Source organism: Populus trichocarpa, chromosome 16 (genome assembly GCF_000002775.5).
Source record: "Populus trichocarpa isolate Nisqually-1 chromosome 16, P.trichocarpa_v4.1, whole genome shotgun sequence".
Classification (NCBI taxonomy): Eukaryota; Viridiplantae; Streptophyta; class Magnoliopsida; order Malpighiales; family Salicaceae; genus Populus; species Populus trichocarpa.
This window is the reverse complement of record NC_037300.2, coordinates 13,958,243-13,971,651: the sequence shown is the minus strand read 5'-3', so window position 1 is coordinate 13,971,651 and position 13,409 is coordinate 13,958,243. Positions and strand designations below refer to the sequence as shown.

Genomic DNA, 13,409 nt, shown 5'->3' with positions numbered 1-13,409 from the left:
GAAAAATTTGGGTTTTCTATAATATTTCTTGGGTATTGAGATGTCCTACTCACCTAGAGGTTATCTTCTTTCTCAGTCGAAATATGTTGCAGATACTCCTATTGAGGTTGTAAGATCCCACATCGGAAGCGAGCATCCAAAGCCAGGGCCTTATAAGTGCATGCTCACCTTAACTAGTAAGATGCGTTTTGGGGTCATGCGTGGCTACCAAGAACAAACCCGTGAGGGGGACCTGGGTGGAAGCACTAGACATGGGTGGACTGGGAGGTCCAAAGCGGACAATATCTTGCTAGTGAGGTGGGGTGTTACAGAGGTTATCATAAAATATTCTTCTTCTGATGATTTACTTTTGTTAGATCCTACTTTATATCGTACTATTGTTTGAAGTTTAGTATATCTCACTATTATTAATCCAGATATTGCATATGTTGTTCATGTTATAGCCAGTTTGTTGTTTCTCCTACTATGTTCATTGAGTAATAGTTTTTTTATATTTTGCGATATCTTTGAGGTACAATCTTTTAAAGTCTTTTACTTTCATACATCTTTTTCTTTGAGCTGCGTGCATATTCTGATGTTGATCATGACAGTGATCCCACAGATCGCAAGCCTGTTACTGGTTTCTGTATCTTTCTGGGTAATTCTCTTATGTCAATACACAACATCGCTCGATGGCTCTAATTTGTTTTATTAAAAAAATAATCGGGGAAATGAAGATTTTATTGGAATCGCCATCTAGTAATTTGAGGGAACTAGAAATCCCAAATTAGACACTGGTCTTATATACTCAAGTACTTGGTTAGTTATGATTAAGGGAAGTAAGACATCACCTTTAAATCATCATTTCAAGTGAAAGGTTACCCTTACTTGTGTTTTTATTTTATTTTATTCAAAAGCTATAATATTATGAGCTTATTTGCAATTTGTTTTTTTAGGGTTAACATCGATCCTTAAAAATAGAAGACACATCAAAAAATGACATCAATCCCTAACATTAGAAGACTCGTCGAAATGTTTATGTTTAACCATAAAAATGAGAGTTACGTCCAAGTTGCAAAAAGAAACAATAGACATAATCCATATTTGTTTCTAAACTTTTGACATCGGTCCTTTTTTAATTAAAAAAAACGTGTCAACGAATAACATTCATTCCTGAAAAGGAAGATTACGTTGGAATCGCTAAGAAAAGGACATAACCTATATTTAAGAATTGAGCTTTGAACCCGTGTACAATGACGGGATAAACTGGGTGTTGGACTTGTGTTGTCATTCTTCTTTATATTTATTTGGGGCATTTCCAAAAAATACAAAACAAAAATAAAGATAAATGTATAAAAATTCAAACAAAATACCCTTAAAAGTCCATAAAATTACTTGAGTGTCACTGTATAGAAAAAAATAGAAGTACCCTTGAAATTCCCTGGAAATGATATAAAAAAAAAAAAGCCTTGTGGCACGTGTAGCTCACGCCAGGGGAACTTTTTCGGCAAGATCCCGGGCCAAAAAGGACAAATTTTGGTATATCTCGATGAGAGGATTCTGATAATGATAGTGGTGGTGGTCATTGATGGTTGATAAGAGAGAATCGATCGTTTGAAGCTTTGGGTGGCTGAAGATGTTGCGTCTTTTTCCCAGACATTTTAGGAGGCGAAATCGATGAAAACCACCTGGCTTTGCTTGCAAGGAGGAGATGAGTCTTTCTGTGGTGGTCTAGTGGCTTGATGTGGCCGAAGTTGTGGGATCTAAAGACATAGAGAATCACCGACGAGAGGAGAGAGAGTCTCTGAGGTTTTCTACGGTGAGGATGCGAGCATGGTAAGACGGTGCACCCGGAGCTTGTCGACCGTTGGATCACTTCTGAATTGATCCTTCTGCTATGATTTGCTTGATCTAAAAATTGATCTGATGATCCTGATTGAAAAATATTTGCTTGATCTAAAAATTTATCTGACGGTCTTGATTGACAAATATTTGTTTTGGTATGATAAGATGCATTGGATGCTTAGTACAATAGGTGTCATAATATTTTTTTTTGGTTATTCCCCAAATTCATTTTTTCTCTTCAAAAAAAAAATTATTCGAACTAAGAACAAAAAATCCAAAAAAATAATAGCAGTGAGAAGAGGAGGCTAGAGCACCTAGAAAAATGGCTAAAAATTGGTTGGGGAGGTTCAAAATACAAAGATTGAAATTTGACAATATATCGTTGACTGATGAGAGCCTTGTTGACAAAGAAAAATTCAATTTGAGAAAGAAATATCCAAAATCAGATGTTTATGGACTCAATTAAATTTTATTGAAGGTTTAATTGAATTTATGGAGGGTTTAATTGCAAGAAAAATTGATTTTTAAGTCAATTTGGAGTTCTAATTGAAAGAAGTTAAAGTTCTGGGTAAATTTAGAATTGTTGAGAGTTGATTTGGTCAAATAAATGGGTTTAATTGCATAAATATTGAAATTTGACTGTCAATTAGAGACTTAATTGAATAAATTCAAAACCATGAACCAAAGAGAAAATGACGTTGAAATCTGGGGTTTGAGTTGAAGTTCGTCAAGGGTGAAATTGAACACAATGGAAAGTTTTATGCCAATCAGGGGTGTAATTAGAAAGATATCACAAATCAAAAGACTAAAGCCTAAGTATCCAAAACGACGACATTTTGAAGATGACTATTCATCTTCTTCTGCAATGAGGCTGCCCGAGGCGCCTCCTTCCCAAGGCGTTTGACACCTTGTTGCTTCCCCAAATTAGACGAAACCCACACGCAAATGATCCCCTAACACTTGACCACATGACAGTGTAAGTCGTTAGGTCTAATGGAGGCTGCATGGGCAGTGGCACCGCCCTAAAGTGGCCAACCCCACCAGTCATTTTCCTGTACAAAATTGACAATTCATCATTGCTACTTTGAAACAATCGTTGGAATGCTTTCGGGTCGATCCTATGATCGATATTTGGCACCAAAAGAGACAAAGTGTCCCTCTTCAATCTTCCATCGCCTATAAATAGATTTGATTTTCATGGTCCAGGGGTGTAGAGAATTGGGTGCAAAATTGACAAAAAAACCAGCCTCCCCCCTCATTTCTGCTGCTAGCCGAACCTTTATCCTCTCTCTCTTTCTCCATTGCGGCCTTCAGACGGCAAAACCTTCACCATCGTCTGCCAACACAACAACACCACTGAGAACTGCCACTAGCTTCACCGTGAACAGTCAGCACCGCCACCACTAGAGAACCAAAGGAGAAGAACAAAAAAATAGAGTGAAAGAGCCAAGAAAACCAAAAGCAGCAGGGAAGAAGAAAAAAACAGAAACCGGAAGCAACCACCGTCTACAATCACAATAACACCACCGAGAACCGCCACTAGCATCACCGTGACCGTCAGCACCACCAATGCCGCCAGGTCAACTTCCTTCTTCTTCTTCAATGCCTCTACTGTTCTTCAAGTGAACAGTGGAGAGCATCTCCACTATTCACTAGGTCGGGCAGCGCCGGCGCAGACCAAAATTCATGGGTTGGGTCTGGCCTAGTCCAAAAATTTTCAAAAAAAATCCTTTCGGAAAATTTTATGGTTTTCCAGCATATTTTTTTATCAATTTCGCTTAATATTGTTTTGTATTTTTATACCGTAAAGATACAAGTATTGTATTAAAATACCTGATTTTCGTTGAAACATTGCAAAAATTACAAAAAAACAAAAAGGATGTTTTGTTTTCTTGAATACGGCCAAGTCTCTTTCAAAAAAAATCGTATCGTATTTGCATTCAACAAAAATTCAAAAATATGTGTTGACATGTATTTTGGCTTTAATAACTCGTTTATTAAAGTCACGAGAACTAGGCCAATATTTCAAAAATTCCAAAAAAAATATTTTCTTTTCTTTTAATATTTAAGATTACAAATTTATATGTAAAATATATTCCTGATATTAGAAAAGAAGTTTCTTTTATAGACTTTAGAACGGTTAGGTTTTTACCCAATAAGATGAGGATCTCCTTACCGATGAGGACTTTTCTTAAAACATTGACAAACCAACAATTAAAAAATACAGCAAGGCCTTAGATTTTATCAGACAATCAAACAAATGCAACTTACTTAAGGTATGACGTATCTGAGGTGCTAATACATTTTCTTTACGCAACCAGTTCCCGTACCCAATCTCTGAGACCAGTTAGCGTTCCTAGTGACCAAAATAATAGGTGGCGACTCTCATTCCATCTTTCCACTGATAAAAAACAAGAAATTTTTGTATCCCTATATTTCTTGATTTCCATATACTTACATGAAGTGGAATATAGTTGTGACGCCGCACACGTGCGACGTCGGGTGACGTGACAAGATACGATCAAAAGACATTTTTTTTAAGGGTTGAGATGGATTTGGGTTTTAATCTAGTATGGCATGCCGCATTAGACCAGATCCAATCAAGGGTTTAGAAGTAAAACAATTAGATCTAACTATTAGGATATTTTTTTTATTTTTTTATTTGTTTTTTTTATAAAAATCAATATCTTACTAGAAGAAAAACTAAAAAAAAATATTTAAAGTATAATTTGAGTTATTAACATTTCATATTCTTTGTCCCCTTTTTTTTTTGTTTTTTGCAAACTTTTCACTTGTTACCACTTAAAGAGTCACGCCATTTATGTCCAGAAAAAACGACAATAGACACGGAGTCGTCTTGAAGAAAGTTTTCTCATTAACCAACTGTTCCATTGAAAACAAAATATACATTATTAATTTTTGTTTTATTATATATATACACACACACACGGGTAAAACTGAAAAATCAAATCAGTATTAGAAAAAGCTCGTTTCAACCACTAAAAATCAATTTTTAATACCAAAAAATATTTTTCAACAAGTTTCAACTTGGTGGACACGGTTTTGACATGGTTTGACTCACTTTGACTCGATGGACATGGTTTTGACCGAAAATGATGGCCTTGACCCTAAACGGCCTGAAACTTATTTTTTTCCCCGGTCAACATGGTTTGACCAAAATTGCTTGATGAGATCAATTTTCATTGAAATTTACAGTTTTGACCCGAAATGGCCTGAAACTCATTTTTTATCGCAATCGACACGATTTGACTCATGTTGACCTGATGTACACGGTTTTGACTGAAAATGATGATTTTGACCCAAAACGACTTGAAATTCATTTTTTACCCCGGTCAACATGATTTCACCCGTATTGCCTTGTGGGATCAATTTTCACCGAAAATGACAGTTTTACCTTAAATTGCCCGAAACTCATTTTTTATCTTAGTTGACACGATTTGACTCGTATTGACCCTGTGGACATGGTTTTGACCGAAAATGACGGTTTTGATCCAAAACAGCCTGAAACTCATTTTTTTACCCTGATCGACGTGGTTTGATCTGTATTGCTCGGAGGCACCAGTTTTCCCTGAAAATGATAGTTTTGACCTAAAATGGCCTGAAATTCTTTTTTTTATCCCGATCGACAAGGTTTCTTGAAAGAGCAAGAGAAAATCCATTATTTCTCAATCTTCAAACGAAGCAGAATATTGTGTTATACATCTATTACCAAAGAGATTGTTTGGTTACAGTAGTTACTTGCAAATATAGGAGTTCCTCCTTCTCATCCCACTTTTACGTATTGTGACAACTAGAGTTTTATTCAAAATGCTCACAACTCAGTTTTTCATGAACGAACTAAGCACATTTAGATTGATTGTCATCTTACTCGTAATTGTCTCAAGCATGACACCATTATTTTGCCCTTTATTTCATCTTTTTTGCAGATTGCAGATTTCTTTATCAAGTCCCGTTCTATTTCCCGCTTTTATTTTCTAGTTGGCAAACTCTCAATGCTTGTAGCTGTTGCATCTTGAGTTTGAAGGGAGATGTTATGAAATATAAGGTTATTTTTATTATAAGTATAATAGTCTTTTTATTTTCTTTTCAGTTTTATTTGTTTAGCCTATATATAGTCTCTTTGTATTTATATTAAACTAATTCTGTTTTATTATTTTATTACATTAGACAGTATCAATAAAACCCTAAATTCCTCCATTTTATTTTTTCATTTTTCTTTATTTCTTTGGATAGTATAACATGGTCCACCTTTTTATTTATTTGTTTAGCCCTAGGCGTAAAGTTTCAATAAATAGATGCCAAACTAGATGTCATGCCCGCGTGATGCCGCGGGCTTGTGGCATGCTTGTGCGTTGTCGTGGGTTTATGGAAAAACAATTATATGGAGAAAAATTGTTGCAATCCATAATGTTTTCAAGGAAAAAGTTACTAAGCTAAATTTTTAATCAGCTTGATATTAAAAAAATAAAATTAACAAAGAAAATTTTGGAAAAAATCATAACAAAAAAATAACAAAAGGAAAAAAAAAACCATGTAGGGAAACACTGTAGTAATCTATAGTGTTTCATGAGAAAATCTACAGTTGTAATTCTTAACTAGCTCAATATTAAAAATAATAAAATCAACAAAGATAATTGTGAAAAAAATCATAACAAACAAAAATCATGTGGGGGAACATTGTAGCAATCCATAGTGTTTTAAAGAAAATAACTATGAAGCTAAATTCTCAACCAGCTTAATATGGAAAAAAAAAATCGACAGAGAAAATTTTGAAAAAAAAATCATAAAAAAAAGAAAAACAAAACCATGTGGGGAAACACTGTAGCAATCTACAGTGTTTTAAAGAAAAAAAACTACAAAGCTAATGTAACATCCTCAAATTATAATGTCATGAAATCTCAAACATTTCTTTACTAATTTTAAGTTTTGAATAATATGTCTAAGATGATAGGAATTTTGTTTTTGAAAATTTCAGCTGAGTTTCCTTGATTTTTCGTTAAATTTCTGAATTTCTCTAAAAATTCTGAAATTTTAACCCAAGCTAAGGCATCATATTCGAATGCTCCACACAAATGTTCAGAATTTTTTGATAACCCGATCAAGAGTTATGAATTTTTTTATTTTACATGAAACTTGTCAATTTATGATTTTTCGCCCAGAGGTTTTACAGCTAAATTCTCAATCAACTCCATATTAAAAAAATAAATCAACAAAAATAATTCTGAAAAAAAAACACAAAAAATGAAAAAAAAAGAGACAATTTTGGAAAAAAAAAATGGAAGAAAAAACATGTAGGGAAAGTTAAAGCTAAATTCTCAATCAGCTCAATATTAAAAAAAAAATAGACAAAGATAGTTTTGAAAAAAAAACATGTGGGGAAACATTGTAGCAAAACAAAAACCATGTGGGAAACATTGTAACAATCTACAGTGTTTAAAAAAAAACTACAAAGTAAAATTCTCAATCAGCTCAATATGAAAAAAATAAAATCGACAAAGACCATTTTGAAAAAAAGAAGAAGAAGAAGAAGAAAATTCATAAAAAAAAAAACCATGTAGGGAAACATTGTAGTAATCCATAATGTTTAAAGAAAAAAAATTATAGAACTAAATTTTCAACCAGTTCATTATTAAAAACAATTGACAAAGATAATTTTAAAAAGAAAACAAAAAAAAAGGCAATCTTGGGGGAAAAAAAAGAAAAGGAAAAAAACATGTAAAACCTAAAAGAAAACGAAGAAAAAAAAAGTGGGGAAAGACAAAAAAAAAAAAAACAATATAATTAATTCATTTATTTTTTATGTATTTTTAAACAATATAATTGATTTTAATTAGGTGACTTAGTATACGTACATGGTAAATGTAAGTGACATTGGCATATTCTTTTTCGTCCGAGCAAAAAAAGGGGGGAAAAAAAAAAAAAAAAAAAAAAAAAAAAAAAAAAGAAAATAAAAGTCAAGTGTCACATTCAATCAGAATCGTGGCTATTAATTATTTTTTGGACAATGAGGCAACTTGTATTCTAGAAAAGGCAAGTGGGTGAATATTCAGCTTTAATTTAACTACTGTTTAGTTGATAACATTTGTGGGGCAATAGAGTTTTTCTTGGTGAGTAGCCAACTCATGTTTTTTAAGGCTTCACGTGTCACATTACCATGAAATTGGAGGCAAAATTAGGTTTTGGCTAAAAAAACCTGCTCCGTTGATCGTGCACGAATTTGGACCACCGCTGTGGTTCATAATTGAGACAGAGAGAGGACAAATCAAGAATCCAAATCGGTGACCCCGGCAAGGGCCGCTGTCAGCTTTTTTATTATTATTATTTTAAAAATATTTTTAAAACAATTAAAAATAAATTATTTTAAATTAATATTTTTTAGTGTTTTTAGATTATTTTAATACGATGATATTAAAAATAATTTTTAAAAGATAAAAAATATCATTTTAATACATTTCTAAATAAAAAATACTTTAAAAATAATCTACAATGACACAATCAAATAAAACAAAAATACAGCCAATAGAATGGGAGACGGCTGCCAATCAAATTTTGTAAACATCAAAGAAAAGAAAAGGTGTCTTCCATGCTATCTGAAAGGACAGATCAATTTCTATAAATAAATACTCTTGAGACTATAAATACATATTAGTTAATTAAGATATAGTTTAAATTTTAAATTTAAATCAGGATGAAAAAGATATTATTTAATGAAAGTTATTAACTTATCATTTGTACGTATATCTTTCTGGCTGAAGTGGTAGAAAAAAACACATACTTGCCACCTACTAACAATTAATAGGGAGATGAAAGGGTATAAAATCTTCTAAGGTGTGACCTTCGGTTGCTTTCAGGAAGTGAGACTTCGTTTGATAACGAGGTTATTTCTGTATTTTGCTTAAAATACAGATGCAATTTCTTTAGTAAAGAAAAAAATACATTTTATTATATATGGATCCCACATGTTTTTGCGTCCGAAACACAAGAAAAGCAGCAAAATATTGTTTCTTGCATACTGTTCATGTTAATTAATTAGCATGAATAGAACAATGTAGCTACACTGTTCTGATCGAACCGGTTCCAGTTCAAAACTCAAAATGCATTGAACCAGATCCGACCCATTAAAAATTATTTTTTATTTTTTAATTGTGTTTTATTTGAAAAACTAGTGTTTAACATTATTCAATGACACTACATAAATTAGACAGAGATCGCTTGATGACGTAGCATTTGCAGAATTTGATCGCAATCTCAATTTTGTTCCTGATTATATTTTACCTGATGTTGTTGCACGCTTAAGAAACCAAAAAAACTGAAGTCCTTGTCGGATGTATTTCATACGTGATGGAATTGTAGATAGTTTAATGGAACAATAAAAATTATTTTATATAAAGTATTATTTATTTCATGATGTAATAACAATAGTTAAATCTACAATATTTAAATTAAAAACCATCAATATTAATATATAATTTTTAAAATTATTTTATAACCTCAATTTCAAAAACATTATTAACCAAACACATTAAACTACTTTTTATTCAATCTCAATTTCAACCACAGTTTTAACCAAATATACATAAATATCAAATCAACCTCAACTAAAAATACTTTTTATAAAATAACTTTTTTCAAATCACAAACACAACAGCTATTATAATACTAAACACACTAACGACTCTTCTTTTCTTTCTTTTTTTTCCTACAATCTGTAGCTTTAGTAATTTTTTTAGGCATGATAACCACAAACAGTTAGTAATTAATCGTTCGAATCAAACAAAATGATTTTACATATTTTTGTTGAAAAAAACTGTGATTAATAAGCTAAAGACTGGTATTTGGTTATGTGTGACTTTATTATAATTGAAGCATGGGCAAAATGAAAAAATAATATTATTTTTTTATATGTTTTTATACTAAGTATTGGAAAAATATATGATATCTTTGATCGTTGATTGTAATTCTATAATATAATATCATAGGAAAGTTATTACAATTTACATTGTTGAAATTAATGAAAGAAATTATTAATATATTTGAAATATTATTAGAAAATATTATTAATTTCGTTTTATGGAATTAATTATTCAATAACTTAAAATGTGAAAAACTATGGTCGTTTCCATCTTCCCTTGTGAATTCCTGTTACTTATGGCATTAAAAGCCAAGATTCAAGAACAAGCTAATCTCACATACAGTTAAGGTTTGTAAAAGATTAGAGAAAAAAAAATACTTTTAGAAAAAACAGATTTGCAGAGACAAATACAGAGTTTGAGAATAAGAGTTCGGCCAATAATGATACAAGCAACATTTTTTTAGAGTTATACTAGTTTATTGTCCCACATTACGTAGCGGGTTAGAATAAAAGTTTTCAAAAGAAAAAAAAGAAAAATCTAAGTATTGCTAAAATATCTTTTTTAAAAAAAAAGAAAAAAAATTATTTATGAATTTAAAATTAATATAAGACAAAATTTTTTATCTAATATTGAAAATGAAACATATTGGATCAACCTATATCATTCATGATTGACATGCACAAGTTGCAAAGATAATCTTGAAAACAATAAATTAAAAACTTAAATCTTAAATTAATTCAATATTAAAGAAAAAAATGATATAAAAACTTAGTTTTTATAAAAAAAAATAAAACATATGAAATTGAATCAACCAACCAAACTCTTAATGCAAGTTATGCACGTCATCAAATTTAATATATATTATTTTTCATAGATTATTTTTTATTTAATAGATTTATATAACAATAAAGTGCATGTAATTTTTTTAATCAAAGGTTTTTTTAAAAGAAAAAAATCATGACAGGCATGTACTGAGATAGCAGAAGCAAATCGTTGAAAACAAAGAGTGAAACTGTATTTTTTAAAATTTTAAGTTAAATAAAAAAATAGATCATTAATAACAAAATGTGAAATTGCTTTTTTAAAAAAAATCAAGGGATGAAAGACGCATTAAAAAAATAATAGACTGGATGTTATAGTTTAATTCGTCAAACTTATAATTTAGATCATAAAACTAACATAGTTTTTTTTTTTCATAAATATGTATCTAAAAAAAAGCCCAAAATATAGCCTAACACCGTAGGTTTATGGCACACTAGGTCTTTGGAAGGAACAACCTAGGCGCGCGGGCCTTAAAGCTCAGGCTCGCACGCCTGGGCTTGTTTTTTTCTCATTTCAAGGAGCAGACAATCGTCTGCCACTTTTTAAAAAAAAAATACATAAATGATGCTTCGCTTGCTAAGGCAGAAATTAGTTCTAGAACATGTAGAGACCAATTTAGCAATTTAATAAACTCAAAACACAGTTCAAATCACAAAATCAAACTGAAAAGATTTTCTTATCCTCGACCTAGATCTATTTTTTTAGGCAATATTGAGACTCAAAACAACCACTATAAGATCCTCTTCACCGAATGAAACTCATTGACACTAATTTCAACTATTTTGGTTGTTAGAATAGATATAAACGATAATTTTCTCTCTCTAAACTACAATACAAAAGTGCTCTCTCTCCTCTCATGAAAAATGATTGGAAATAAAGGAAATAAACTTAAAAATTAAAGGGACCAATCACCTCTAAACCAAAAAATATGAGGGACAAAAATAAACTTTTTGAAAATTAAGGTTCAAATTAGCTCAATTGTGCAAAAACAAATGAGCATCAAATTGAAAATTTTAATGAAATTTTAAAAATTTAACTATTTCAAACTGGAGTTATTTGGGAGAGGATGAACAAGAAACATGCTATGGTATTTTGGCCACAATGCTTAGTGTTTGTTAATTTAAATGTACCAATACATGCATGAACCAAACCAACATGAAAATTACAGCTTTTATAAATATGAATACTTCTAATACATGGAAACTCATTGTTCATGGATAAATAAAAATCATTTAAACATAAAAAACAACAAAAACTAAAGTAAACATATAATAATGAATTCAAAATTGAAACCAAGCACCGTTCATTGATTTTAATACCGAATTCATAGCTAGAAAATTTCTCTGATACTTTTCGAAGTGGTGATAAAGAGCTTGAAATTTGAAATGCCACTGACGACTTGCTTATTCTCTATACGATGGCCTGATATGGCTGCTGCTCATGGGGCCCGTTGCCTGTCCTGAAAGTGTACATAAAGTCTACGGTGGTGTTGATGTTCTTTTCTGATTAGATAATTAAGCGAGGGGCCCTACAACAATTCAATTCAATAATTTGATAAATCTTGATATTAATTTATTCCTTTGAAATTTTAATTATTGGCTTTTGGTGATGAAATTTAAGTACTTTTAGAGTTTTGGTGGTCAAAATAAAGAATCAGTAGATAGATTGTGGATTATTTAAGAAGTTTATTTAATAATATTTAAGGTATATTAATCTTCCATTCAATGCCTTCAATTTCAGCCAAATGAAAATCTGAATAATACGGTATATTGGATTAAAAAAGAAAAAAGGTAAGAAATATTAGATAACCATGGAAATAACATCAACAAAATAGTAGAATTTTATTTGCATTACATATTTCATACCGCCAAAGGATACATAGATAACGACACATGCTACTCATTAAAAAAACAAAAAAAAGACAACGACACAAGACTGAATGGGGGACTCGCCCTAGTGGAGACCCATCAATAGAGGCGAACACCTATTTAGGCAGTTTTATTATGATCATGGTGCAACCCGATGGATGATGCTCGATCTTGCTCACCTCACTTAATGCTGCGTCAGAAGAAAAAGACGTTAGAGAATACTCTCTAAGCAGGAAGAGAAATTAGCAAATTCATTGGGCATTAATTTATAACAATTCTTTTGTTTGGTATACAAGATTAAATACATGGAACGAAGAATAAGATAGAAGAAGTTATAAAGTGCAAACCTGGCGCAGTTAGTGGATGTGCTGATCTTGTACGGAATATTGACATGGCAGAGACCAGGGAGAGCAGCTGCGTAGTTAGAATTAACCCCGCCAAGTTGAGCGGCGGTTGTTTTAATGCAATTACAAGCATCTCGGCGATCTTGAGTGGTTTTAGCAGCATTGTTGAGAGTCCCAACTCCTTTGCAGCAAGCGGGAGGAACTGCCCCGCCATTTCTTAGGTAGGTAAGGCACTGTGCCAAGTTACTGGCCACAACACTACATGACAGGGCTTCAACGTTCAACATGGGGGCGGAGAGCACCATGCACAGCAAGAGAACACAGACAGACTTAGCACTAGCCATGTTTGATAGGTTGGGGAAGGCTAAAAGAACTTTTTTTTTTTCTTGAGTATTTGAGAGTGAAGAGGAAGTTCTCGAGTGAATGCGATGGTAGAAGGCTAGCAGGAGTGGTGTTTATATAGAAGAAGTTTGAATGAAACTAAGAAAATGAATTCGAGTTGGTTAGTTGTTGGCCTCATTTAATGACTTGTATATTGAAAATAATTAATTAAGAACTTAAATGAGGGATAGCTAGGAAAAGAAGAAGTTTTAGAGAGAGAGAGAGAAACAAACATGCCATGACACTTAAAATTAATTGAGAAGTCAAAGGTTTCTTTAACTAATTATTTTTAATAA

General features: G+C 31.7%; 1 protein-coding gene across 1 annotated transcript; it reads right to left on the bottom strand.

Moving 5' to 3' along the window:
- Positions 1–12,337: 12,337 nt before the first annotated feature.
- LOC7466252 (non-specific lipid-transfer protein 1) lies at positions 12,338–13,173 on the bottom strand. Its single transcript, XM_002323033.3, has 2 exons — positions 12,736–13,173; positions 12,338–12,578 (listed from the first exon to the last, which is right to left on the bottom strand). The coding sequence occupies exons 1-2, from the start codon at positions 13,074–13,076 to the stop codon at positions 12,569–12,571; spliced, it is 351 nt and encodes a 116-aa protein (XP_002323069.1). The 5' UTR covers positions 13,077–13,173; the 3' UTR covers positions 12,338–12,568.
- Between the last annotated feature and the right edge of the window lie 236 nt (positions 13,174–13,409).